Consider the following 26,660-nt stretch of genomic DNA (forward strand, 5'->3'; position numbering starts at 1 on the left):
TCCTCTTTGTACCAATCTTCTAGGAGCCCCCCTATTTTAATCTTCAATGCATCATCGCATCTAGCTTCGTGTTCTTTAATCTCTGCTTGGATATCAGACTTACTTGCTTTGTTGTCCACTTCCACAATCGCTTTCTTGTTAGCAGTTTGTACTTCAGTGTGAACAAGATCTTTGACTGGAGAGACTAGCTGCGGGGTAGGGGGAGAATCCTTTCAGGATTTTACAGCCTCATCAATTACTGCCTGCTTACCAGGCCCTTCTAGAATGTGAAATCGGGCCTTTACTTTTGCCAGCTCCAATCGTAGCTCTCTCACTGCTTGTTGCAAATAAAAAATCTGATCCTGTTGCCGGAGGATGGGTCGTTTTGAGCCTTCTTGTTGGTAATTCCGTGCATGGAGAGGGTGTCATGGCTGCAATTGTGGAGTACCGAGTCCTGATGGATGTTGAAGGAGTTGAGGGAGTTGAGGGGGACTTGGAGGAGAGGGTAGGCCAGTCCATAGTTGGCTGTATGATGAACCCCCTGGCTTAACCTAACCCCCGGGTTGGGTTGGGGGTTTAGCCCAACTCCGGGTTAGGGAGGACTAGGACTAGACTAGGTACAGACGGGAGGTATGGACAGATGGAGAGGTGTTAACGGGGGGAGGTACGGAGGTCGTACGGAGGTATGGACGGGAGAGGTTGCACGGTTGTACGGACGGGAGAGGTTGTATGGTTGTGGTACGGGAGAGGCTGTGCAGACAGAGAGCTATGGGTGAGGCTGTACGGACGGAGGTACGGCTGTGTTAAGGAGGAGAGGCTGAACGGGGAGAGGCTTGCGGGAGGGTGAGGCTAGAGAGAGAGAGAGAGGCTAGCGGGAGAGAGAGAGAAAGAAAGAGAGAAATTTTATTAGAGTCTTCGGAAGACCGATGGGTCTATGAGACTGAAAGAAAACTTGATACAGATCACAATAAGGGTGGAGCTACTGAAATGAGCATCATCACCCGTGCTGAATCCTAAGTTTGATCATACATAATCAAGTACATCTGGATGTAACAATGAAAAGAAAAGGACTGGAGCAAAGCGGAATCCTTCGTATGTCATGTCCCCCTGGCTGGTGCATAGCCGGTGATGGGACGCTGGTGCCTGTCAAGGGGTGCCATGTGTCTCAGTCTCTTGGACGAGGCTCGATGCAAGACCAGAGCCATCGTGCCTCTCGTGGGATGTATCCCGGGTCTAAACAATGACTGGAGGTCACCAGAGTGATCTGTGTCCCCTCAATGTCTCGTGTGTCGTGCTGTGATTGTTGGGTCGGGGTCTTTGTCACGTCGGCGGCTAGAGACTGGATGATCAATGTCACTCGATGGGAAGAACTCTCAGATCCTGCTCTGAGAGGTGTCTGATGATGTGGCCAAGCCCCGTCGCCTGAGTAAGTACTCTCTATGTCGGACACCCTCGTTAATGAAGACCGCGAGGCATCTCTGATCTGGGTAGGCGAGGAATCTGGAAGGGAGCCCGGAGCCGTCTCTGAAGAGGCAGTGGTAGCGACCTCGGATCTCGTAGTACACTGGGCACCTGAAAATAAAATGCTCCTCGGACTCAACCTCCTGACAATCGCACAATATGCATAAGCGATGCTTCCTAGGAATCCCCTCTGCTCTACCGCTCGCTATGCGGAGGCGGTGTGATGATACTCGAAATTGTCCGATGGAGATTCGTAGTGAGTGAGGCATATGAAGCTCAGTGTACCCCGGTGGTGTGATGAATCCCTCCTCCGAAATGCGAAGACAGTAATCTCTGTAGAAACTCAGCTTCACTGGAAGCTCCCTCGGTTCCAACCAGGTCCTAAAGGTGTGTAGCTGCAGGAGATCCTCTCGAATGACCTGGTTGGTATGTGGCCCAATTGGGATGGTGGGTGGGAGTACCGAAGGGGCATCTAAACTGTAATGAAAAGGAGGTATCCTATCGATGTGGAACCCTAGTCTTACAAAACATTTGTGAGTCCGTGCATACCAGCATCGCTCGCCTCCCTTTGCTGCCAACCTTATGGAGGAATCGAGAGCCAACCATGGCAACCTCTGTCTCCCTGATGTGTAGTCCCCATATGATCTAACCCGGTGTAGATATGTGATGCTCTGAAAGGTTGCATCTAGTTGGAGTGGAGAAGCACCAAACTCGGCCTAAATGATGTGATGTGGTACAGACGGTTTCCCGCGGATCATCCGTGAGAGCATGAGGATCTGCAAGCGCTCCACCCGTGTCCACCCTATCTCTGATATGTCAGGCCTCCAACAAGGGCTACCATACATACCGGCTGGTTGGACCAAGGAGTCGAAGAGAAGAGCCTTGGTCCGCCGAGGGTCCTGGAAGTGGGAGTGAAAGCACTGTCTCTCTAGCTGAGCCAGTGAGGCGTATCCCCTGCTCAATCTGGCCTGCATCGCTAGTCTCATTGTGAAGATTGGACCGGAGAAGATGACCCCCAAGTAAGTGTATGAGGATACGATCTCAACTGGTGACCCGCCCAAAGTAAAAGTAAACTGCTTTCGTTGCATGTTTGCTCGAGAGGTGTCAAAGATCATGACCTTGGTCTTACCAAGGTTGACCTCCAAATCATGGGATAAACAAAAAGCCTGCAGTGCATCCAGGTGTCGCTGGATCCCCTCGGGTGTGGACGACAAGAGTGCCACGTCATTTGCATAAAGAGAAGAATCGTGATGATGATCTCGGCAAGTGAGCAACGGGTCCCTCCGAACGTCCCCATGAAAGTCTCAAGCTCATCGATGTAGAGGTGAAACAAGGTCGGTGATAACGGACAACCGTGTTTGACCCCTATGATACTCAGGATCTCATCTGTCCAACCTGCGCCTGTACGAACTTGGCCTGAGACTCTCTCATACAGTGCCATGACTGCCCAGATGATCTCCTGATTAAATCCCAGTGTCTGTAGGCGTGTGATAAGACGAGCTCGAGGTAATGTGTCAAAGGCTTTGCAGAAATCCACAAAGCAACAGTATACCCTCTCCTTCCGTGATCTGGCCTCCTCAATGACACTCCTGAGTGTGAGTATGTGATCCATAGTCCCATGGTCTCGCTTGAAACCGGCTTGACTCTCTGCTCTGAGCCCTCTCATCTGTGCGAATAGGCTGACCGATGCATCCAATACAGCTGCATAGATCTTGGACATCACATGTCCAATCATGATAGTCCTGTAGTTACTCGGGTCCATGGGATCGCCTACCTTGTGGATGGGGGTGATGGTGTCGAGTGTCCAAGTGCGGGGGAAGCCAAGGCAAACAACGTCATTGAATAGCTTTGCTAGGATCGGGGCTAACATGTTGATCCCATATGCGATAAACTCAATGCATAGCCCCTTGTGATCCTTAGCTCGGCCATTGTGCAGTTTCAATGTCGCGTCCTTGATTCCCCCTCTGGTGAACAACATGCAAGTGGTGGGACGAGGTGTGTGTATGCGGTCTGGAGTGGGCTGGTGTGGGACATCATATAGATGGTGTGCATATGTGTGCTAGACTCTCGTGTCAGTGAGGGGTGACGGGGACCTACGCTCAAGGAATCTTCGCCAAAAATCCTTAGAGTTGTTGCTGTACAAGATGTGCAGCAGCTCCTCCTCATTTTGATGAAGAAAAGCCTGTTTCTTTCGACGTACGAGATGTCGGTACTTGCGTACCATGTCTGGTATGTTCGGGAGGTGACATTTGGTTTCAAGTCGGAGCTGTCAGCGATAAGCCTTGCACTCTGCATCGTACCAATTGTTGCAGGGTACAGAACCAAGAGGTGGTGAGAGAGAGAGAGAGAGAGAGAGAGAGAGAGAGAGAGAGAGAGAGAGAGAGAGAGAGACAGAGTTATAACGTCTTCAGAAGGTCTCACGGGCCTTTGAGACAAAGTACACATCCAAAAAAGAGTAGCCATTACATCTTTGAGTATCAGAGATAGTCGGGGAGTGCGCAAGCCATCTCAGCTCGAATTATTTAGCATACTACTATATTCTAGTCCTATCATGAAGTGGCAGTGCCGTAACCCATACCTCTAAAAATAATCAAATCATTTAATACACCTTAGACAAACAAATGCCCTCCTCTCCACCTCAGGAATCTGATCTCGTAAGTGGTCTTCTTTAAGATCTAGTGGGAAGCCTGTGGCAAGCCACGGAGTAAGGCGATCCCATCTCTCCGTAGTTGCCTTATGGCGGGCATTAAACTTGGAGGACGGGTAATCACACCATGCTCCTTGCAGAAGACTCTACCACCAATCAACAAGGGGATGCATTCACCCGTAGGAGAGTGATAATCTAGCATGTGACCTACTGATTGTGCATGCAATGGATAGCTTTAGTCTCATAGTGATGAAATTGTACTTCTATTCTAGTTTAAAAGATGGAGACGATTCTGTACATGATAGCAACAATGGGTCGCTAGCTCCACCATAGTTACTAGGGAACGCCGTTCCCTGAAGGCAAACTACTAGGGAACGTCCAGGAACGTTTTCAGATGAGGGAACTCCATGGGAACGTTCCCAAATGGCGTTCCGGTGTTCCCAAACCGTGTTCCGGCGTCTGACAGGTCACAGGAGTGGTAAAAGTCACTTAATTGCTGTTTTTGGCCATGATTTTGGCCGTAGTTTGCTGCTTCTACTTGTTCCAACCACTCAGCCCCTCCTCTCATCCACTCAGCCCCCTTGCAAGCCCCCATTTTATTTGAATATTTTGGTATGTTTCCATGTGATTTGATGACATGTCGTATGACGTGGCGTTCCTGTCCCCCTGTTCCCTCTTCCCGATACGTTCCCGTTGCAACCCCCCACGTTCCCGAAACGTTCCCGTTCCTTGGTAACTATGAGCTCCACAAAAGTTGGTTAGAGTCTTTGGGTCTAGATTCAGGTCAATCCTGCAATTCTTGCCTTGAGCTGAGTCGCGGTGAGCTCCTCTGAAATCCATGTCCTGGTACCTCTCAGCTTGTTAGTTTGTCCGAGGACCTTACTTCTTGCTGTTTTGTCCTGAAAGTTTACTCTTACATGTGCCCCCTTCTGGTGGACTTAATCTCTCTCTTATGAATCCCACGCTATCTGGGGGATTGTCTTCTTGATATGTTCAACCTTTGTTTCCATGCCCTCCGGCAGCCCTCCTACGCATATAATCTGATTGTTAGCAACCCTGGTTTCTTGTTCTTTTACCTCCTCGTAGACATCACATTTGTTGATCTTGTGATTCACAGTTGCTGTGAATTCTTGCTTGATAGACCTGAGCTGGGCAGTAACTAATTCTTGTACTTTGGTCACAAGATGTGGTGCAGGTGCCTCTAGCAGTATTACATTGCTGTAAAACCTCTTGGATTACTTCCTGTTTGCCTTGCTACTAATTTTTGAAACTGTCTTGCCCTAGAAGCAATGCACATCTTTACATCTCTGAGCTCTCGCTATAGGAAGTAGATCTGCTCATGTGGGTCAAATTTGCTCTGATATCTGTGGTAGGTCAAGGCATAAGGGGGAGGCTGTTGAGGCTACAGCAGTGTAGGAGGGCTTCTGAGGTTGTGGCAAACAGTTTTGTCTGGGGATTTCCATTTTTGGCCTGTGCAATGAACAGCCCCTTCGCTGAGACTAACCCCCGGAGCTAGGCCAAGGGTTCAGCCCAGCTCGGGGTACCTCAACCCTGTTTGGTCCTTGACCTGCTAGCTAGAACTATTGATGAGCCCCCTGACCTGAATGACTTGACAGAGATGCTGTGGTAGCTTGACCTGCTACTGCCCCTACTGAATCGACTTGCGTGGCGTGGATGCTGACGGTGGTGCTTCTACTGGTGGCGTTTCTGGCATTGCTCGCGGAGCCTATGAGACAAAGTACTTCAAGAGAAGAAACTCATACAAGCCTTTGTGTGCTGAAGCAAAGGGCACGCTAGGGCCCTTGACTGAGTGCTATACTAAGCTAAAGAGCTAAATAGCTCGAAACTCAAAAACTCAAACTCTGAAAACCCAAGAGCTGAGAGCTGAGAATCAGAATCTGAAACTTGGTGCCGTGGTGGCTCTCCTGTGAGCTGCAAAATGTCTTGGATCTGTGTTTGCGGTCTCCTCAATCTCTGTATCCGATGGGCTATATCAAGAGTGATGCTTTGTCTTTGGCGGTCCCCGTTGAGGAGGGCTGTGATAGACTGGTCACTCTCTGTGTTGCGTGTGGTCTCTGCGTCATTGTCTCGGCATCATCTTGTCGGCTCTCCCTGCTGATCCATACCGCAGCTAGCTCCTCCTCCTCTACTCCAGTATGTCGTGGAGTTGACTCAAATGCATAAAAATATATAACATGTCGCTGTGCTCGGTTAACTCCTGCTATTGTTTGATCTGTCTTAGTAGTGTCTCTTTGTGCCGTCGCATCTCAATCAGATAGAGCCCAACACAAACCTGGTCTTGGAAGTGGATCAGCAAAGAGTGGACGAAAGTTGTGTCCCTCTTGAAAGAGGCAGTGATCACATCATCCTCAGACCTCATAGCAGGCCCGGCAGACACACATGAAATGCTCCTCTGTCTTGATCTCCCCTAGTATGCATGTGAGACTCCTCTGTCCTCTAGATATTGGGGTCGGATATTGAGTGCCATCCTTCCATGCTCTTAGGAAGTGGTAGCATAGAACTGGATCTTGGTAGGGAACTTCTGCTCCCCCCCATCTCCCCCCCCCCCCCCCCTTTCCCAAGTTCAGGACATATAGAGCTGGAGGAGATCTAACCGTATGATCCGGTTAATCTCATATCATGGGATCAACTTGGGTGGTGCATCCATGTTGTACTGAAAGGGGGAAAGCCGTTCCATTGGAATACCTTGATTGGCAAACCATGTGGATACATGTGCATACCATGCTGTGCTGAACCCGTGCTCTGCTAACAGTCTAAAGACTCTAGTGCTAATCTCGGCAGTCTCCAGTGGGGTAGGGCTCAAACTCTGTGGAGAAAAGTCTCTGTCTGAAAGATGGCATCAATTTGAAGCGGTGTCATGCAAGACTCTACTATTTGATGAGGAACTAAGGGCTTACTTCGAATTATCCTAGACCCCATGATCAGCTGTAGCCGCTCAAATCTCCTCTAGTCTATTGCCGAGAGATCACTCCTCCAAAAACGTGCTACATACATGGTGGTCGGCCTCACTAGGGTGTCGAAAAGGTAGCCCTTGGTCGGCGGATCTTGAATGTGTGTCTGAAAGCTCTGCCTCTCTAGTTGGGGGCCAAAGCTCCTTGTCCTCGTATGAGCCGTGCTCTGGCTGCATGAACCATCTTGAAAACTGGCCGTGTGAAGACTGTCCCCAAGTATGTGAAGGGCTGCACTATCTCCACTTACTCATCTTGGTAAGTGAAGCTATGTCGGTGTAGCATAGCGCATGAGGCGTTGAAGATCATAACGTTGTTCTTCCCAAGGAAGTCTCTCTCTTTGCAAAACACCTCTAGGGCCTAGAGGTGTCTCTATAAACCCTCTGTTGAAGATATGAGACTATGTTATCTACATATAGCAGTATTTGTATCATCAGGTCAGCCAACAATGACCCCTCGCCTTCTAGGCGCTGGGATCCCTTGCCTTCACTCACACATCATTGATTTCTCTGTTTCTCCATCACCTTTCAGAGCTGATCACCATCCATATCCATCCCCTACCACACGTTGCACACTACACTGTTCACACACACTACATGACATGACATCCACTGCGACTATATTTGATCCCTTGAGCATGTTGCACATCTTTCTACCTATACCTACTCATAGATCTTGTGGACATCCCATGGCTAGAGGATCGAGTTGCTTTGATCACCGGTTTTCATTATGATGCCACCCTCTATACTTTCCCATACACCACACGTTCCACTCGATCGCCACGTATTGGCTTAGTTCTGATGATGAGTGTAGGGCATTACCTCGCCAACTCAAATTTGAAACGAAGCACCATCTTTCGAGCAAGATGAGACCATACGTGAGTTCGTTGTCTAATTCACTGAAAGAAGCAGACATTCATTTGCTAGAACAAGAAGTTACTAACATCATGTTTAGTAGTAGCTTTTGGTAGAAGTTTCTTAAGCGATGAGCCCTTTCTCCTCTCACCACCAATGCCAAAAATTTGGCTCTCCTAAGCATACACAATATATGATATCCCTTATGAGATGTCTCGCAGCTACCTTGCCCCACTCATATGCATTGTTTACTACTTGTGACATCATACACACAGCCTTGAAGCTACATAATGGTCAAGCCAAAGATAATGAGGCCTTAGATCACATTCTCACACTCCAAGGTGCCATCGAGGAGGCCAAGGCACAGAGAGAGAGGTTTGATTGCTACTATGAATTTCACAAGGGCTTCAACACAATGCCACATGCTCGCCTCACGAGATGCCTGCAAGATTTGGGGTACGGTGAGGAGATTATCTGGGTCGTTTAGACACTCTATGAGAAGGCTTCAGGCGAAGTTCGTACGATGGCTGGATGTATTGAGGAGGTCAAGAGTAGGATTGGAGTCGAGGAGGGTTGTCTGCTATTACAACAGTGTTTAGTCTCTACATCGATGAGCTTGAGACTTCTATCAAGACACTAGGAGGTGCGGGCTCATCTCTAGCTGGCTTCCCGATTTGGATTCTCCTCTATGTAGACGATGTGGTCTTACTTTCCTCTTTTGTAGAGGGTCTTTAGAGACATGTGGATGTACTCTTAAGCTTTTTGTGAGACAACATGATTTGAAGGTCAACCTTGGTAAAACCAAGGTTATCACATCTAGAGCAATCATACACAGAGAGCAATCCACCTTTGATGGGTTGCGAGTAGAGATTGCTACGTCTTAGACATACTTGGGATTGCTAGTCTTTGGCCTGATCTTCACGAGGAAACCAAGGATGCAGGCTTAGATTGAGTGGAAGGTATGCCAAATTTGCAAGACTCGAACGTGGATGTTTTCACTGTCATTTTGAGACCCTAGGACTAAGGCTCTTTTGTTCCACTCTTTGGTTTGCCCAATTGGTATGTATGACAGTTCTTGTTGGGGTCTCGACCTATCAGATGGGGGTTGGACTCTAGTAGAGAGGCTCCAAGTGTTACTATTACATGCTTGATCTGCGGTGGGTCTTTAGTCCATAGTTGCCAGGGAACCCTGTTCCGTAGCTGTGGAACATTGGAAGGGCGCTCCCTTCAGAAATGGTTATGGAACGCCTATGGAACGTCAGACTTTTGGAATGGCTACGGAATGCTAGAGAACACCTTTGGAACGTCTAGGGAACGTTCCGTATGCGGTTCCCAACCTAAGTCTTGTCTATCATTAGGATTTTGTTTATGTCCTAAGTTCCTCACTCCAAATTTGGAGTCCCGATTCATCTATCATCAGGATTTTGTTTATGTCATAACATCCTGACTCCAAATTTCATCCAAAAGCAATTGTGTAGATAGTGTATTTTTTAATGAGTATGGTGATGTGGCGTTTCCTTCCCGTTCTCGTCCCCTAGGATTTTGGCGTCCCGTTCCCTAGGGGGTTGGCGTTCCGTTGGCGTGCATGTTCCCTAATAACTGTGCTTTAGTTCCACACCATATTTTCTTGGCAGAGTTGGTGTCGCTGCTCTGTAGGTAGATAGAGCATTCTAGATGATTTAATCGCGCCATGAGATTTTGGTGCCACGACCTCAAGTGGGATGCGGGCCTTGTCTACATCTAGGACAATGTCTTGGCTCGATAGCATGTCAAAGTCCAACATTGAATCTCCATAGGGAACACTCGTGATGGTATATAAAATACTAAGTTAGTCCCAAATTTGAGGAAGAGGAGCCTATCAAGAAAAGTTAATTATCATGCAGGCAAAATGGGACCCTACAAGGTTGTTGTTGCTTCTTCTCTTGGATTTTATGTACTATACCAAAGCTAGCACCATCGTATCATGTGACATACAAAGATTGTATTGGGACCAGGGAGCTTCTTTTCTTCTGTTTTAGATTCAGCTTTGACTAGAGTTTAGTTGTTTTGTTCTGAAATGGTAGTTTGTTCAGGTTGCAGTTTGTTTACCTAGTATAGGGAAGGAGCACCTGGCTTTAATTTAGCAAGGCTTATTATTTAAAAAAATAAAAATTTGAAAGTCTTTTGAATATAGAGAGCAATAATTATCGAGAAATGGAAACTAAGGATGACGCCTCTCGTGTGGACTTTGTATATCCGGAGTTTGGCTGATACAATAGGTGTCACGCCCGGTGGCATGAGAACCTTGGTCTTTGAAAATGAGGATCGGGAATTTGAACAATGCCTTACAACAGTTGTTGGCTCAGTAGTTGCAGGCCAAGGAGGGATAGAAAGAGCTACGTAGAGCTATTCATACATTGACAGGTAGACCTCCAAGGGATAATAGGCAAAAGAGATAACGGAACCTGAATCCAATGTTCAAATGATGGAAAAGCGTAAACCAAAGTAACCTAATATAGCTAATGATAGGCCTAAGGAATATGTTGGGCCGATATCTAATAGAAATTCAAATGTCATCGAAGGGTGTCTCCACAAGTGGGGCGAAACATTTGCCATTTGTGAAGCTCACGAAGACATAATGATGATATGCAATGCCACACATATGTTTGTGGGGGTTGTAGATAGATAGTGCATTAAACACAAAAGGATGGTGTAGCTCGAGCTACATGGCAGAGTTTAAACTGGTGTTCTGATAACGATTTCTGCCACTATTTTCAGAGCGTGGGAGAGGAACTTATTAGCTGAATATACTAATAAATTTCAAGAGTCTAGAGAGAGTTAGGAAGATTCATGAACCCTTACCTAAGTCTGTTCAAGTAAAAGACTACATATTCAGCTTGAATGATAGGATTAAAATGGAATCGAGGTTGAAATATGCTAACATGCTTATGATGCAATAGCAATTGCATTGAACTATGAGGGTGCAAGGGGGCATGGCAAGTGTTTATGAACACCTTGGAGCTTAATATGAGTTTTTAACTTTCGAGAAGTTCTTTAGGAGAGGTACAAACTAATTAGTCTAGGATAATTGTTCAAGTAAAAGACTACATATTCAGCTTGAAGGATAGGATTAAAATGGAAGCGAGGTTGAAATATGCTAACATGCTTGTGATGCAATAGCAATTGCATTGAACTATGAGGATGCAAGGAGGCAAGGCAAGTGTTTATGAACCCTTGGAGCGTAATATGAGTTTTTAACTTTCGAGAAGAAGTTCGTTAGGAGAGGTACAAACCAATTAGTCTAGGATAATTGGTAGTGCTTCTCAACCGAATACCACCATAGGGAAGGGAAAGTATCCCCTATAGCAGCCTAGGCTTGGTTAACATCTTCTTGAGTAGAAGGAGAAGGCAAGGAAAGAAGGATTGTGTTTCAGTTTCCTTAAACCGCATTTGTAGGACTGTTCGAAAAATAAGAGGCATTGCATGGCTGAAATGGTGTTTTCAGAATGCGATGCTGAAATGGAGGAGATTCTCAAGGCTAAGGGCCTAAATCTATCTAGCGTGACCCTCTCTCAGGCTAGAAATTGCTGTATTATGTGTTTCCATTGCATTTGTAGAAGGATTGTCCAAAAAATAAGAGTTGTTGCATGGCTAAAATAATGCGATGCTGAAATGCAAAAGATTCCTAGGGCTGAGGACCTTTAAATCTAGCTAGCGGAACCCTCTCTCAAGTTAGAAACTGTTTTATTATGTGTTTCTGTTTCTTAAAAACTTAAGCACCTGATAATATCCTATCTAAACCCGCAGTAATAGGCTATTCTGATTTCACCGGAACGGAAGTAATAAAGATGAAGGGGTTGAAATGTTGAAATGGAGGAGATTCGCAAGGCTGAGGGTCTTCAAATCCAACTAGTGGGACCCTCTGTCAGGTTATTTTGTGTTTCTGTTTCTAAAAAACTTGCGAATGCACATGATAATATCCGTTCTAAACCCGCAGTAACAAGGTATTAGATGCAATGCTACATTCGAGTCGACCCGCAGTAACAAGGTATTAGATGCAATGCTACATTCGAGTCGAATGTGGCATGATCTTGGATGGATCGGGTAGAAGTCTTTAAAGAGATCGTTTAGTAGTTTGTTGTAGCCAAATGTTGTACTTAGTGGTTTGATTTGGTATATATTATTGTGGTGCAATTTATATTTGTTTATGGATTTTGTGATTAAACTGAATGATCAAAGACTAAGCCTGTTGAGGTCCTGGTGAGGGTTGCAGGAAGACTAGAGACTCCTATGGGTTTGTACATGCAATGATATTAAAGGACTATAGGGTGGAAATGCTTGGGGACAATCCATTTTATTTGTTAGTCATCCATAAAATCTTAGTAAGGGTGCATGAGATTACCTGAAGTAGGGGGGACCTATTATATGGACCTATAGGGTGAATATGCCTGGCAGCAATCCATTTGTTTTCATACATGGAACCTTAGTAAGGGAGAATGAGAGTACACGGAAGGAAGGTTGGGGGGGGGGGTTATTGTATGGACACTTGGCACGTTGCCAAGTTGGTAGTAGGAGACTCTAGGAGCAAGGGGACTCAGAATTCTAAATGTTTAGAAAATAGAAATGAAGGATTACAGAAGCTGTCTATTGTTTGTAGATTTGGTGGATGGAATGTGAGTGTTCTGGCTGGGCAGTGATTTTTCTGCAGATCCCGTAATCAGTTAGGGAAACACTTTTGGTTTGTAACAGGTGAGGCATACTTTCTCCTGTTCAAACCTTAGGAATCAGATCTGGACACAGATTTACACTGCGTTTACATTCCTAGTTAGTGTCCATATACCGTGGTGCATTTGGAATGAGTGGAGGAAGTTGCAAGCTGAGACATTCCATGCCTACTTTTGCATTGGCTCAACTGTATACTTTTGGTGTGGTGTTTCAGACGTTGCAATTTGACAGACGATAAGACATTGACCAAATTGGCAAGACAACACTTATCAGTTATTTGCCAGCTAATGTCGAGTATGCTCTATCAGGTCTTCACTTTGCAAGACTAATACTTCATAAAGAGGAAACTGCTTGAACTCATGCATCTGATTGTAGAAATACAGTTTTGCCACCAAAAGGGAAAGATGCCTATAATTTGTACAGTTTTTAAAATTGGCATGCACTAATTGTAGTCAATTTGCACAGTTGGGTTAGCATTTGAGAGAGTTGCCCTACTGAGACAGTGCGTTTGCTGGCCTCTGGGGGAGGAATAAGAGTTATCATACGAGAGCAGGTGCTAACTCCAGTGTTCTCTCCAGCTAATCTCCATAGTTTGGAAGTCAACAGGTGCTTCTCAAGTTCTTGGATGGTTTGATGTGGATACGTCTGTCTGAGGTTTGACGATACAAGGGCAAATAAAATAACATAGCAGCCTCTTGTCGTGCTACATGTATTGTACCAGTTATTGGTGACATCAAGGCATTCGAGTCTTCACTTTTCTTTCTTGCCAATGCTCCTTTGGTGTTAAATATATGAGCCCAAAAAAAAAAAAAGCTCTTCAAGGTTTTGATTATATTATGTTCAATTCACATTATCTCAGGGTTATGTTGTCGTTAAAAAACATAAATTCTTTAGCTGTGATTGCAACTGTGATATTAGCAACGATTACCCACATTTGGAATTTCTGATATCTTTGTCATTTTTGCAGGAAGAGTTACACCAGAAAGTGTCATTTTCAGTTTTGGTACAGTTTTACTCGACTTACTGAGTGGAAAGCACATTCCCCCAAGTCATGTAAGCTCAATGCTTGCTCCTTCCCTTCGTAGTCGTATGGTGGAATGGATTTCTAAAAATCTCCTTTCAATTATCTTTTTAAGAGCATTCTGCCTTTAACTCTTGTGAATGGGAATAGAACTCATTTAGTAAGGCTTAAGCTAATAGCAATTTGTAGAAAATCGAGTTTACTGATAGTGCAAGCTTTGAATATCTAAAATCTTGTTCCCATTCTTCATAGTATTTCGTTCTTCCTCCTAGTGGTTCTAGCAACTGGGAGTGTCCATTTAGGGCCGGGACTTTTGAGTGGCACATGGTTAAAATTCCTCTTGGCACCTCATATATTGTGGGTAAGTTTGGCCATGAGTAGTCCTGGCAGAATTTACCTAGAGAATCTATAGGTCCAAGGGTAATTCAAATGAGTAGTTTGGCTATATTTGTTAGAATTATTATTATATTCTAGCAGTGACCAATGCAATGTAATAAGTAGGTTAGGGGCACTTTTCCCTCTTTTAGAGGTTTTTCCCCCTAATCACATTTAGTTCACTAACTACGATTAGTGAAGGATAAGGTTTTGTCACTTAGACAAAACCTATCCCACTTGTTGTTTTTCATATACTTCATCTATTGCAAGCACTACGTTCAGCCCTCTTGCTCCCACTCTTTTTCTAACATTTGGTATCAGAGCAGCAAGATTCTGCTCTTTGCTTCCTTGCTCGCAAGCTCCCTGCTCCAGCAAGCCCCCGTCCGTACAAGTCGTATGGACTGTTTTCGTACATCCGCCGTACGTTCCGCACATCTGCCGTATAGTCTCCGTACTGCTTTCGTACACCCGTCATATTGCTTCCGTACAGCGCCGTATTGCTACCGTACACATGTCGTTAGTATTTTCGTACAGTCTCGTCCGTACTTCCGTACTCGTTCCGTACAATTTCTTCCATACGTTGCTTTGGGTATCTATACAGGGTAGTGTGTGTGCCTTCCGTACACTTTTGTTACAGGTACCCTAGCAATTTGTTTTTTGGCAGGCATTGTTTGCAGATAGCCAGTGTTTGGCTTAGATCTTACAAAAGTTTGGGGCATTCCATTTTTGTGGGCAGACATTGCAGTTGGGTTGCAGGTTGTCCAAAAAATTGGGGCTTTTGCAATTAGAGTTCAATTTTGCAGTGAAATTTGGGGCTTTTGCAGGCAGAGTGCAATTTGTGCAACATTTGGGGCTTTCAGACCATTTGCCCTCTTTTGTATGCAATCTCCCACAAGAAATTGGGGCTTTTGCATTTGAGTTGCAATTTTGCAGGTAAAAGAGCATTTTGGAAGTTTGCAAACAGTTTTCGACTCAGTACGAGTCAAATTGCAAACTTTTGCCACTTTTTGCAGATTTTTGGGCATTGAGCAGAGCTTTGTGGTGCATTTTGAGCCTTTGACAGGCTGTGACAGTATTTGTCACTGTGGGCATATTTTTCTTTGCAGATTTTACTTGTACATTTCATATCCTAGGAAGGGATTTCACTTGGTCAGTCTGCTGTATTCTTTGAGCTTATCTGGTGCAAATGGCTCAAAACAACTCAAATGAGGTGTTCGGGGTTCTCACACAGGAAGATAAGTTGGATGGCACCAACTACTCCTTGTGGAGTTTCATGGTTCGCAATATCTTGGTTGGCAGACATCTTCGGGATTATGTCAATGGAGATGAAGAAAGACGAGATACAATGCCTATACCGGTCACTCCTACAGCTGGAGGCAGGGGTAGAGGTACAAATACAGCACAAGTGATTGGAGCAGCTGCTCTAGGAGCTCCCACAGTAGAGCAGAAAAGATGGGACTCTAGAGATGCACAAGCTCTTTCAGTAATTTCTCTTTCTGTCAAGAGGTTCATTATACCTCATATTCGGTCAGGCAAGACATCTATGGCAGCTTGGGTAATACTTGAGAGTATGTTTGCAGCAAGAAATGATGCCAGGGTTTTCTTTCGGAAGCGAGAACTTTCCCATACAAGTATGGAGGAGGGAGATTCCATGAACTCTCACCTCACAAAGCTTCAGGATCTCAGGGAACAATTGCTGAATATTGATGAAGTCATTCCGGATTCAGAGATGATCACCACCACTCTGAACTCTCTTCTTGAGTCCTGTCTCGGTTTCCACACCTCGCTGAATTTGTCATTGAGGGGGGGCAGCAATCCTCTCTCCTTTCACGAGTTGGTAGGACTTCTGTTGCAGGAGGAACAAACACGCAGAAATATGGCAACCCGAGCTGGCGAGCATGCTATGCTCTCCAAGTTCAAACCTAAGGGTAAAGGGCAGCATAAGCCACATATCAATCAGCCCACACATCAGCATAAAGCTGATTCTGGACAGTCTTCTTATAAGGCACAAGGTGATACAAATAAGTAGAAAAAGAAGGGCATATGTCATTATTGCAAGAAGCCAGGTCATTATATTGGAGAGTGCAAGAAGCGCATAGCCAAAGAGAAGAAAAGGGATTCCGGTATGGCTGTGTTAGATGCGTCAGTTCCACATTCTCATGATGGAGGAGCTGTTGCAGCCAACTTGGTTGAAGAGCACTATGCCTTTCTGTCTTGCACTTCAGATTTTTCAGTGGGTAGTTCAGATACTACAGTCACTAATGATGATGATCTATATGCTTTCTTGACTTGCAGTTACGATCCTTCAAAGGATGAATGCTCTTTTAGTGTTGATGAGACACTACATACTTGGTATTTTGACAGCGGTGCTTCAAAGCACATAACTTTCAAGAAAAGTCTGTTTGTGACTATGCATTCTTCACCCACCAAGAAGAAGGTAACTTGTGCAAATAATTCTTCTTTTTCAGTGTGTGGAGTGGGAGACATTATTCTCACATCCACTGATGGAACAGATTTCAGAATTTCAGATGTACTCTTTGTGCCAGGTATAAAGAAGAATATGCTTTCAGTGTCCTCCCTCAATAGAGGAGGATTTCAGGTTGTTTTTGATGATGACAAGTGTGCAGTCAGAGACAAAGAAAATGACTATGCTTTGAGGTTGTCTGGCACTTTGTATCGGGGTCTTTTTCAGCTTGATCTATATGAAAAAAGATCCCATCTTGCATTATCAGTTAGCACTCCCACTGCTGCGATGCAGAACGCGGAGTTATGGCATGCCAGGTATGGGCACATGAGCCATGGCAGCTTAATGACACTTGAGAGGCATGATATGGTTGATGCATTACCTCCTTTGGAGTCACCTCCTCCTCATGCATGTGAAGGTTGCATTCTTGGCAAAATGCATAGGCTTCCCTTCAAAAAGGATGGTGCAGTAAAAGCTACAAGGAAATTACAGCTTATTCACAGTGATGTCTGCAGTCCCATGAGGACACTTGCTTTTGGGGGTTATCTCTATTTTGTTACATTCATAGATGACTTTACCAACTACACTTGGGTCTATGGTCTCAAGGCAAAATTAGAAGTGTTTATGCATTTCAAACACTTTAGAAACCCAGTATAGCTGCTTATGCTTGGGCACTGATGACGACATAAGTGTTGCTTTGCTTGCTAAGTATGTCTTCCTTTTGCTTTTCATAAAAGTTTTTGTTTACCTCTTTTTTCTTCTCTTTCATTTTCTCTTTTATTTTCTTTGTAGATTTTTGATCTTTAGAACAACAAAAATTCTAAATTTGTATGATTGGACTTATTCTAGTCTCACAAAGGTATATTTCAAACACTTTGTGGCTATGGTTGAGAATGAGACAGGACTCAAGGTGCAAAAACTTTGCACAGATCGAGGGGGGGAGTATATGTCTCATGAATTTGAGACATTTCTGAAAGAAAAAGGCATTATGCATCAGCTTACAGTGAGGCTTATACCTCAACAGAATGGCAAAGCTGAACGGAAGAATCGTACCGCCATGGAAATGGATAGATGCATGCTTACAAGTAAGAAGTTGCCTCACAGGTTTTGGCTGGAAGGCCTCATGTGTGCCAACTATATTTTAATCGGGCTCCTACAAAGGCTTTGAAGACAATCACTCCCTATGAGGCATGGAATGGGAGAAAGCCTTCAGTGGACCATTTCAAAGTTTTTGGTTGTGTTGCATATGTCCACGTGCCTGTGGAGTTCAGACACAAGTTGGAAATGCATTTTTGTGGGATATAGTTCACAAAGCAAAGGCTATCGTCTCTAAGATCCTGCTACACACAAGATTTTTGTTAGTAGAGATGTTATATTCTCTGAAAATTCTGCACATACACATGCTGAATTTCAGATTCCAGCCTCTTCAGATGATGTGTTTGAGGGGATGCTTCCTATAGCATTTAGCTCTCCCGCTGAAACTCAGAATTTATAGCAACCTCTGCGAGCTCCACATGTACAGATTCAGCCACCAGTTGAATTGGTACAAGATAGTCCCGCATTGGTTGCTTCAGACTCTCAGGGAGAGTAGGCTTGAGGCTCCATTGCCTGGTAGAACTCGTAGTGCAGTAAGGCACATGGAGGGAGCTCTTTCAGTTGAATCAGCTTATGCAGGTACTCTTCTTGATGAGGAGGAGCCTGAGACATTTGAAGAAGCAAAGGATAATGTGCATTGGATGAATGCCATGCACGATGAATTGCAGTCCATTCATAAAAATCAGACTTGGGATGTCGTGGATTTGCCACCAGGTAAGAATGCCATAGGTACACGTTGGGTTTTCAAAGTCAAAAGAAAGCCAGATGGGTCCATTGATCGGTACAAGGCAAAGCTGGTTGCAAAAGGATATGCTCAGAAAAAGGGCATAGATTATGAGAAGACTTTTGCTCCTATATCCAGGATGGCCACCATCAGGTCAGTTATAGCAATGGCTGCATAAAACAGCTTTCCTTAATGGAGACTTGTTGGAAGAGGTTTATGTCAAACAACCTCCGGGCTTTAAAATTTCAGGAAATGCACATCAAGTATGCAAGCTGAATAAAGCTTTGTATGGGCTGAAACAAGCCCCACGTGCATGGTATGCCAAAATTGATGCCTTTCTAACCAGCAAGGGGCTGCACAATAGTCCAACTGAGAGCACCCTTTACATCAAGAAGGATGGGGGGGATATTTTGGTCATCATTCTTTATGTCGATGACATGCTGCTCACCGGATCAAATGAGGAAGTAATTGCAGATTTCAAAGGCCAATTGAAAGCTACATTTGATATGTCAGACTTGGGCTTGTTACATTTCTTTTTGGGGATCCAGTTTATTCAAGAGAAATGTGGCATTGTTATGTCTCAGTCCAAGTATGTTTAAAAGCTCTTGGACAGATTCAACATGCATGATTGCAAGCCTATGTCCACTCCCATGGAGCTGGGGCTGAAGCTTACAATGCATATTGCGGGTGAATCAATTGATGTCACACTCTATAGTCAGGCTGTTGGATGCCTCATTTATCTCTGCAATACATGACCCGATATTCAGTTTTCAGTTTCTCAGGTGAGTAGGTATATGCACAGCCCAAAGATTATGCATTGGCAGGCTATAAAACACATCTTCTATTACTTGCAAGGTATAAAGTCTTTTGGCTTGATTGTCCAAGGGGGGTGACTTGCAGATGCATGCTTACAGTGATTCAGATTGGGTTGGAGACTATGATACTAGGCAGTCCACCAGTGGGAATTGTTTCTTTCTAGGACATGCTTCTCCATCCTCTTGTTAGCCTTTCCCTCGCGCTAGCCTCCGTACAGCTTCTTTTGTACCACAGTGTCCGTACAGCTTTTCCATTCGTACAGCCTCCCCCATCTGTACCACATCCACACAGCCTCTCCGTCCGTACAGCCTCACATTCGTACAACCTCATGTCCGTACAGCCTCTCCCGTCCATACCTCCGTACTTGTCCATACCTCCCGTCCGTACCTAGTCTAGTTCTAATCCTCCCTAAGCCCGAGTTGGGCTAAATCCCCAACCCAACCCAGGGGTTAGGTTCAGCCAGGGGGTTCATCATACATCCAACTATGAACTGGCCTATCCTCTCCTCCAAGTCCCCCTCAACTCCTTCAACAACCATTAAGACACCATGACACCCTCTCCTTATGCCCGGAATTACCAACAAGAAGGCTGAAAACGACCCATCCTCGGGTAACAGGATCATATTTTTTATCTGCAGCAGGCAATGAGAGAGCTACGATTGGAGCTGGCAGAAGTAAAGGCCGGACTTTGTTAGAATTATAGATATAATTCAGCAGTGACCAATGTAATTTAATAAGCTAGTTAGGGGCACTTTTCCCTCTTTAAGAGGTTTTTTCCTCTAACCGCAGTTAGTTCACTAACTATGGTTAGTGACTACTAAGGTTTTGTCACTAGGACAAAACCTTATCTCTCACTCTTTCAGTTGTAATCTTTTACACTCTTCTATTGCAACTCAGCTCTCAAGCTCACTCTCTCTTGCTCTCTCTCTCCCTGATCTCTCACATTTGGTATTAGAGCAGCTTGATCCTGCCCCCTGCTCCTTCCTCGTTCAGCTCCAGCCTGTTGCCGCTCCTGTTGCTACATCCTGCCGTCCGTACCTGCTCGAAGCAGTCAAACGAATGTCCGTACAGTTCGTATGACTGTACGGAATCCGTACCCTGCACGTACCTGCGTCATCGCCATTCGCACCTGCAGTCTCGTCGATCGTACGTCTGTACAGATCGTAGGCCGTACTACACGTGGCACCGTATGCTGTATCGCTGTACCAGCCATGCGCCATGTTCAGTACCTCCGTACAAGCGACAATCAGCCCGTCGTATTGCTTGTACCTGCCGTACCTACCCGTACTGTACTTGCAGTAGCATCGTACCAGCCTTACCTGCGCTGCCCGTACCAGCATCCGTACCAGCCTTACGAGTCGTACAGCCGTACACCATCGGCCGTACAGCCGTACGGTTCTTACTCCAAGTGTGTGTACCAAGCCATACAGGTTGTACTTGCGCACATTGTACTTGCAAATAGCCATTGTTTGGCTTAATTTTTGGGAGCACATTTGGGGCATCCTGTTTGTTGCAGACATTGCAATCAAATTGTAGATTCGGCGCTGCACTTGGAGCAAACATTGCAGATTTGGTCTGAAATCTGGGGCTTTCTGCTGAAATTGCAAAATTTGGGGCTTTCTGAGCTTTTGCCCCTTTCTGGTTGCAATTTCAAGCTCAAAATTTGGGGCTTTTGATTCTGTAGTACAATTTCTTGAAGAAATTTGGGGATTTTGTAATAACACTGCAATTTCGCATTGAAATTTGGGGCTTTTGCAGACAGAGCGCAATTCTTGCAACATTTGGGGATTTTGATCAATTTGCCCCTTTCTGGTTGCAATTTCAAGCTCGAAATTTGGGGCTTTTGATTCTGCAGTACAATTTCTTGAAGAAATTTGGGTATTTTGTAATTACACTGCAATTTCGCATTGAAATTTGGGGCTTTTGCAGACAGAGCGCAGTTCTTGCAACATTTGGGGCTTTTGATCAATTTGCCCCTTTTCGGTTGCAATTTCGGGCCTATTTTGGGGCTTTTGTGTTGGGAGAGCAATTTTTGGAGATTTCAGTTCATACTGCCTTTCTTGAAGTGTTTTGCAGCACTTTTGGCAGATTCTGGAGAGTTTTTGATGCTTGGACAGATTTCTGACAGTGCAAGTGCAGAAATCTGAGTTGCATTTACAGCCAGTGCTTGGCTGTGGTTTTTGGGAGTTGTGCAGATCATTCCTAGTAAGGGAATTCAGTTTTGTATCTGCTTAAATCTCTTTCTGAGATATGGCCCAGCAAAATCAGAATGACTTCCAGTTCGGTGGTCTTTCACAGGAAAACAAGTTGGATGGTACCAACTACTCCCTCTGGAGTTTTATGGTACACAATATTCTGATTTCTCGCAATTTATGGGATTATGTGAATGGAAGTGAGATCCGACCAGCAGGTATGGCACCTAATACCCCTCCTCAGCAAGGAGGTGGAAGAGGTCGTGCATAGGGTGCAGCTGCAGAACAAGTTGTTGGTGCAGCTATAGCCACTACTCCAGAGCAGAAGAGATGGGATTCACGGGATACCTTAGCTTTGTCATGCATCTCTCTTTCAGTGAAAAGATCTATCATTCCGCATATCCGGTCGTGTAAGACCTCGAAGGCAGCGTGGGATATTTTAGAAAGCATGTATGCAGCCCGGAATGATGCAAGGGTATCTTTCTTGAAAAGATAATACACATATGGAAGAGGGTGACTCCATGTCAGTCCACCTCACAAAGCTACAGGATCTCAGAGAGCAATTATTGAACATAGATGCGATTATTCCTGATTCAGAGATGATTACTACCACTCTGAATTCTCTTCTTGAGTCTTATCTCAGCTTTCATACCTTGCTAAACTTATCATTGAGGGGGGGTGCAAATCCTCTCACTTTTCATGAGTTGATAGGACTTTTGCTTCAGGAAGAGCAGACCAGGAAAAACTTGGCTTCACGTGCAGGTGAACAAGCTATGCTCTCAAAGTTCAAGTCAAAAACAAAGGGACAGGCAAAGACATCAGTAAATCAGCCGTCCAGTGGGTCAGGAAAGTCTTCACAAAGGGCTAAAAATGATACAAGTAAGCCCAAAAAGAAGGGTTTTTGTCATTACTGCAAAAAGCCAGGTCATCACATTGCAGAATGCAGGAAAAGGCTTGCAAAAGAGAAGAAAAACAGCTCCCGTATGGCTGTTTCAGATTCAGCACCTCATGCATTTGACAGTGGGGATGCTGCAGCCAACTTTGTTGGACAGGATTATGCCTTTTTATCTTGCATTTCAGATTCTAGGCTGGCTGCTCCAGATGCTCGGGATAGTACAGCCACTTGTAATGATGATACATATGCATTTTTGACTTGCAGTTATGACTCTTCTACGGATGCATCTGCTTTCAGTGTCAATGAAACAGTGAACACTTGGTATTTTGACAGTGGTGCATCCAAGCATATCACTTCTCAGAAGTGTCTTTTTACTTCCTTGCATCCACCTCCCGTTGGTAAGAAAGTCACTTGTGCCAATAACTCATCATATTCAGTACGTGGCACAGAAGAAGTTGAGCTTACTGCCATTGATGGCTCAGTTTTCAAACTTTCAGATGTCTTATATGTGCCTGGTATCACCAAAAATCTTCTTTCAGTGTCCACTCTTAACAGAGCTGAATTTCAGGTCATCTTTGAGCATGACATATGTGCTGTTCGAGACAGGGAAAATGATTAGGCCTTAAGATTATCTGGTACTCTGCTGCGTGGGCTTTTTCAGCTTGATCTTTTTGAGAAAAGAGCAGCCCATGCTCTTGCAGTTTCTACCCCTATTGCTGCCATGCAGAATGCAGAATTATGGCATGCCCGATATGGCCACATGCATTACAACAGCTTGATGACACTTCAGAAGCACTCTATGGTTGATGCATTGCCACCTCTTGAGATACCTCCTCCACATGCCTGTGAAGGGTGCATTTTAGGCAAGATGCATAGATTCCCCTTCAAAAAGGATGGTTCAGTTAAAGTTGTCCGCAATTACAGCTTATACACATTGATGTCTGTGGTCCCATGAGGACTCCATCATTGGGTGGTCATCTCTACTTTGTTACCTTTATTGATGATTACTCCAATTTCACTTGGGTCTTTGGGCTGAAGCGCAAATCAGAAGTGTTCATGGTGTTTAAACACTTTTCAGCCATGGTTGAAAATGAAACCGGACTCAAGATACAGACATTGCCCACAGATAGAGGTGGGGAATACTTGTCTACAGATTTTTATGCTTTTCTGAAAGGCAAGGGTATTGTGCATCAGCTCACAGTGAGGCTGACCCCTCAGCAAAATGGCAAAGCTGAGAGGAAAAATCGAACTCTTATGGAGATGGACAGATGTATGTTGAAAAGCAAACACATGCCTCACAAATTCTGGCTTGAAGGTCTGATGTGTGCCAACTACATTTTAAATCGGGCTCCCACTAAGGCTTTGAAAACAAAAACTCCCTATGAGGTCTGGAATGGGAGAAAGCCTTCAGTGGATCATTTTCGAGTCTTTGGATGCCTTGCTTATGCTCATGTGCGAGTTGAATTTAGGCACAAGTTGTCAGATAAGGCAATTAAGTGCATATTTGTTGGGTACAGTGCAGAAAGCAAGGGGTACCGTCTCTACAATCCTGCTACACGCAAGATCATTGTCAGTAGAGATGTGATATTTGCAGAAAATTCAGCTCACACTCAGGCTGAATTTCATATGCCTTCTTCTTCAGAGGATGTCTTTGAGGGGTTGCTACCCATTGCCCTGGGTTCCCATGCTGATATTTCTAATGCAAATCAGAATTTACAGCCACCTCCCGATGCTTCAGTCCAGCCATAGGATGTCTTGCCACCTCCACAGGCAGTGGAACAGGTGGTGCAGCAAGAAATTGCAGACATACATGCAGCAAAAACAGTCCCAAACTGGCTGTTACAGACTCTTAGGGAGAGTAAAATTAATACTCCAGTACCTGGCAGGACTCGCAGTGCAGCAAGGCATGTGGAAGGTGCTAATTCAGTGGAATCAGCATATGCAGGTACTCTTCTTGATGAAGAGGATCCTGCAACATTCCAAGAAGCAAAGGACAATGTGCATTGGATGAATGCCATGCACGATGAGTTGCAGTCCATTGAAAAAAATCAGACTTTGATGTTGTAGACTTGCCACCAGGTAAACATGCCATTGGCACACGATGGGTTTTCAAGGTCAAACGGAAGCCAGATGGCTCCATTGACAGATACAAGGCAAGGCTGGTTGCTAAAGGCTATGCTTAGAAAAAGGGCATAGATTATGAGGAGACATTTGCTCCTACATCCCGGATGACTACCATCCAATCTGTTATTGCAATGGCTGCACATTTTGAGTGGAATGTTCATCAGTTGGACATAAAAACAGCCTTCTAAATGGAGACTTGCTGGAAGAGGTGTATGTCAAACAACCTCCAGGCCTTGAAATTAGAGCAAATGCATTTCAGGTATGCAAGCTAAACAAAGCTTTGTATGGGCTAAAACAGGCCCCTCGTGCATGGTATGCCAAGATTCATGCCTTTTTGACCAGCAAGGGGCTGCACAATAGTCCTACTGAGAGCACCCTCTACATCAGGATGGATGGGGGGGAAATTTTAGTCATCCTTCTTTTTGTTGATGACTTACTGCTCATAGGGTCCAATGAAGATAAAATTGCAGATTTCAAAGCTGATTTGCAAACCACCTTTGATATGTCAGATTTGGGGCTGCTTCACTTTTATTTGGGGATCCAATTCTCTCAAGAGAGACATGGCACTGTTATGTCTCAGCCCAAGTATGTGCAGAAACTCTTGGACAGATTTAACATGCATGATTGTAAGCCCATAGCCACTCCCATGGAGCCGGGGCTGAAACTCACAATGCATGATGCAGGAGAATCAGTTGATGCCACATCTTACAATCGGGCTATTGGATGCCTCATATATCTCTGCAACACTAGACCTGATATTCAGTTTGCAGTATCTCAGGTGAGCAGGTACACATGCACAGCCCAAAAACTATGCATTGGCAGGCAGTTAAGCGCATCTTCTGTTATTTGCAGGGCATGAAGTCTTTTGGCTTGTTATTTCCCAGGGGGGGTGACTTGCAGATGCATTCCTACAGTGATTCAGATTGGGCTGGTGATTATGACACTAGGCAGTCCACTAGTGGCAATTGTTTCTTTTTGGGTAAATCTTGCATTTCCTGGCTGAGCAAGAAACAATCTACAGTGGCTACCTCATCATGTGAAGCTGAGTACAGGGCAGCTTTCACAGCAACAATTGAATGTGTCTGGCTGCGACGTCTATTTGCTGATCTTCATTTGTCTTTGGAGGGTCCTTCTCCAATTCTCACTGATAGTCAGAGTGCCATTGCAGTGGCAAAGAATCCAGCGTTTCATGCTCGCACGAAGCACATTGAGGTTCACTATCACTATGTCAGAGAGAAGTTGCTTGAAGGAGAGATCAATATGATCTTTGTGTCCACACATGACAACGTTGCAGATATTTTCACCAAAGCACGACCACGTGAAAAGTTTTAGGCATTTTGCAGTGCCCTGAACTTATATCGGTTTGGTGATTGATCAGCCTTGTACATGACATTGGCATTGCAGGGGGGTGTTAGAATTATAGATATAATTCAGCAGTGACCAATGTAAGCTAGTTAGGGGCACTTTTCCCTCTTTAAGAGGTTTTTTTCCCTAACCGCAGTTAGTTTACTAACTATGGTTAGTGACTACTAAGGTTTTGTCACTAGGACAAAACCTTATCTCTCACTCTTTCAGTTGTACTCTTTTACACTCTTCTATTGCAACTCAGCTCTCAAGCTTTCAGCTCTCAAGCTCTTTCTCTCTTGCTCTCTCTCTCCCTAATCTCTCACAGACTTCACATCCTGGAAGGGCTTGGTAAGCAGGCAATAATTGACGAGGCTGTAAAATCTTGTAAGGCTTCCCCCCCTATCCTGCAGCTAGTCTCTACAGTCAAAGATCTCGTTCACACTGAAGTACAAACTGCTAAGAAGGAAGTGGTTGTGGAAGTGGATAACGAACCAAGCAAGTTTGATATCCAAGCAGAGATTAAAGAACACGAAGCTAGATGTGTTAATGTGCTGAAGATTAGAATAGGAGGGCTCCCATAAGATTGGTACAAAGAGGAGGACACATATAATGAAATATTGACAAAGATCAAATCAAGCTTGCCCAACATTGAATGGGTGAATGATGATGAGCAGGATGATGACGACTCCAAGCCAGCTTCTATCTTGCACTATAGAGGTCATGCAATCCTTACACTGAAGTCAAGATATGCGGATCAAGCTTCTCTGACAATCTTACAAGGTGAAGGGCACCAAAGTATGGATAGCAGAAGAGCTTACACAAACTCAACTCAAGATTAAGTCAGGGTTGCCAGAAAGGATGGAAAATGGGCAGTTTACCGTGAAGGCGTAGCACTAATCAGAGAGTTTAAACCAAAACCAAAAGACTCTCAGTCTTAAATTGATGTATGGCTGTTTACTCTTCCAGAATATCATGTAGGTACTTTAAATAATTA

At 44.7% G+C, this 26,660-nt stretch overlaps 1 protein-coding gene across 1 annotated transcript in view; it reads left to right on the forward strand.

The window, feature by feature from the left end:
- LOC147894962 (serine/threonine-protein kinase BSK1-like) overlaps nucleotides 1–26,660 on the forward strand; it is a 52,743-nt gene that overhangs the window by 7,712 nt on the left and 18,371 nt on the right. Inside the window, exon 6 of the mRNA XM_087383274.1 lies at nucleotides 13,582–13,667. Within this exon, the coding sequence (XP_087239400.1) occupies nucleotides 13,582–13,667 (86 nt within the window). The remainder of the gene's footprint in view (nucleotides 1–13,581; nucleotides 13,668–26,660) is intronic.

The sequence above is a fragment of the Dipteris shenzhenensis genome, chromosome 13 (genome assembly GCF_047967505.1).
Source record: "Dipteris shenzhenensis isolate YYH24624 ecotype China chromosome 13, Dip_SZ_1.0, whole genome shotgun sequence".
NCBI lineage: Eukaryota > Viridiplantae > Streptophyta > Polypodiopsida > Gleicheniales > Dipteridaceae > Dipteris > Dipteris shenzhenensis.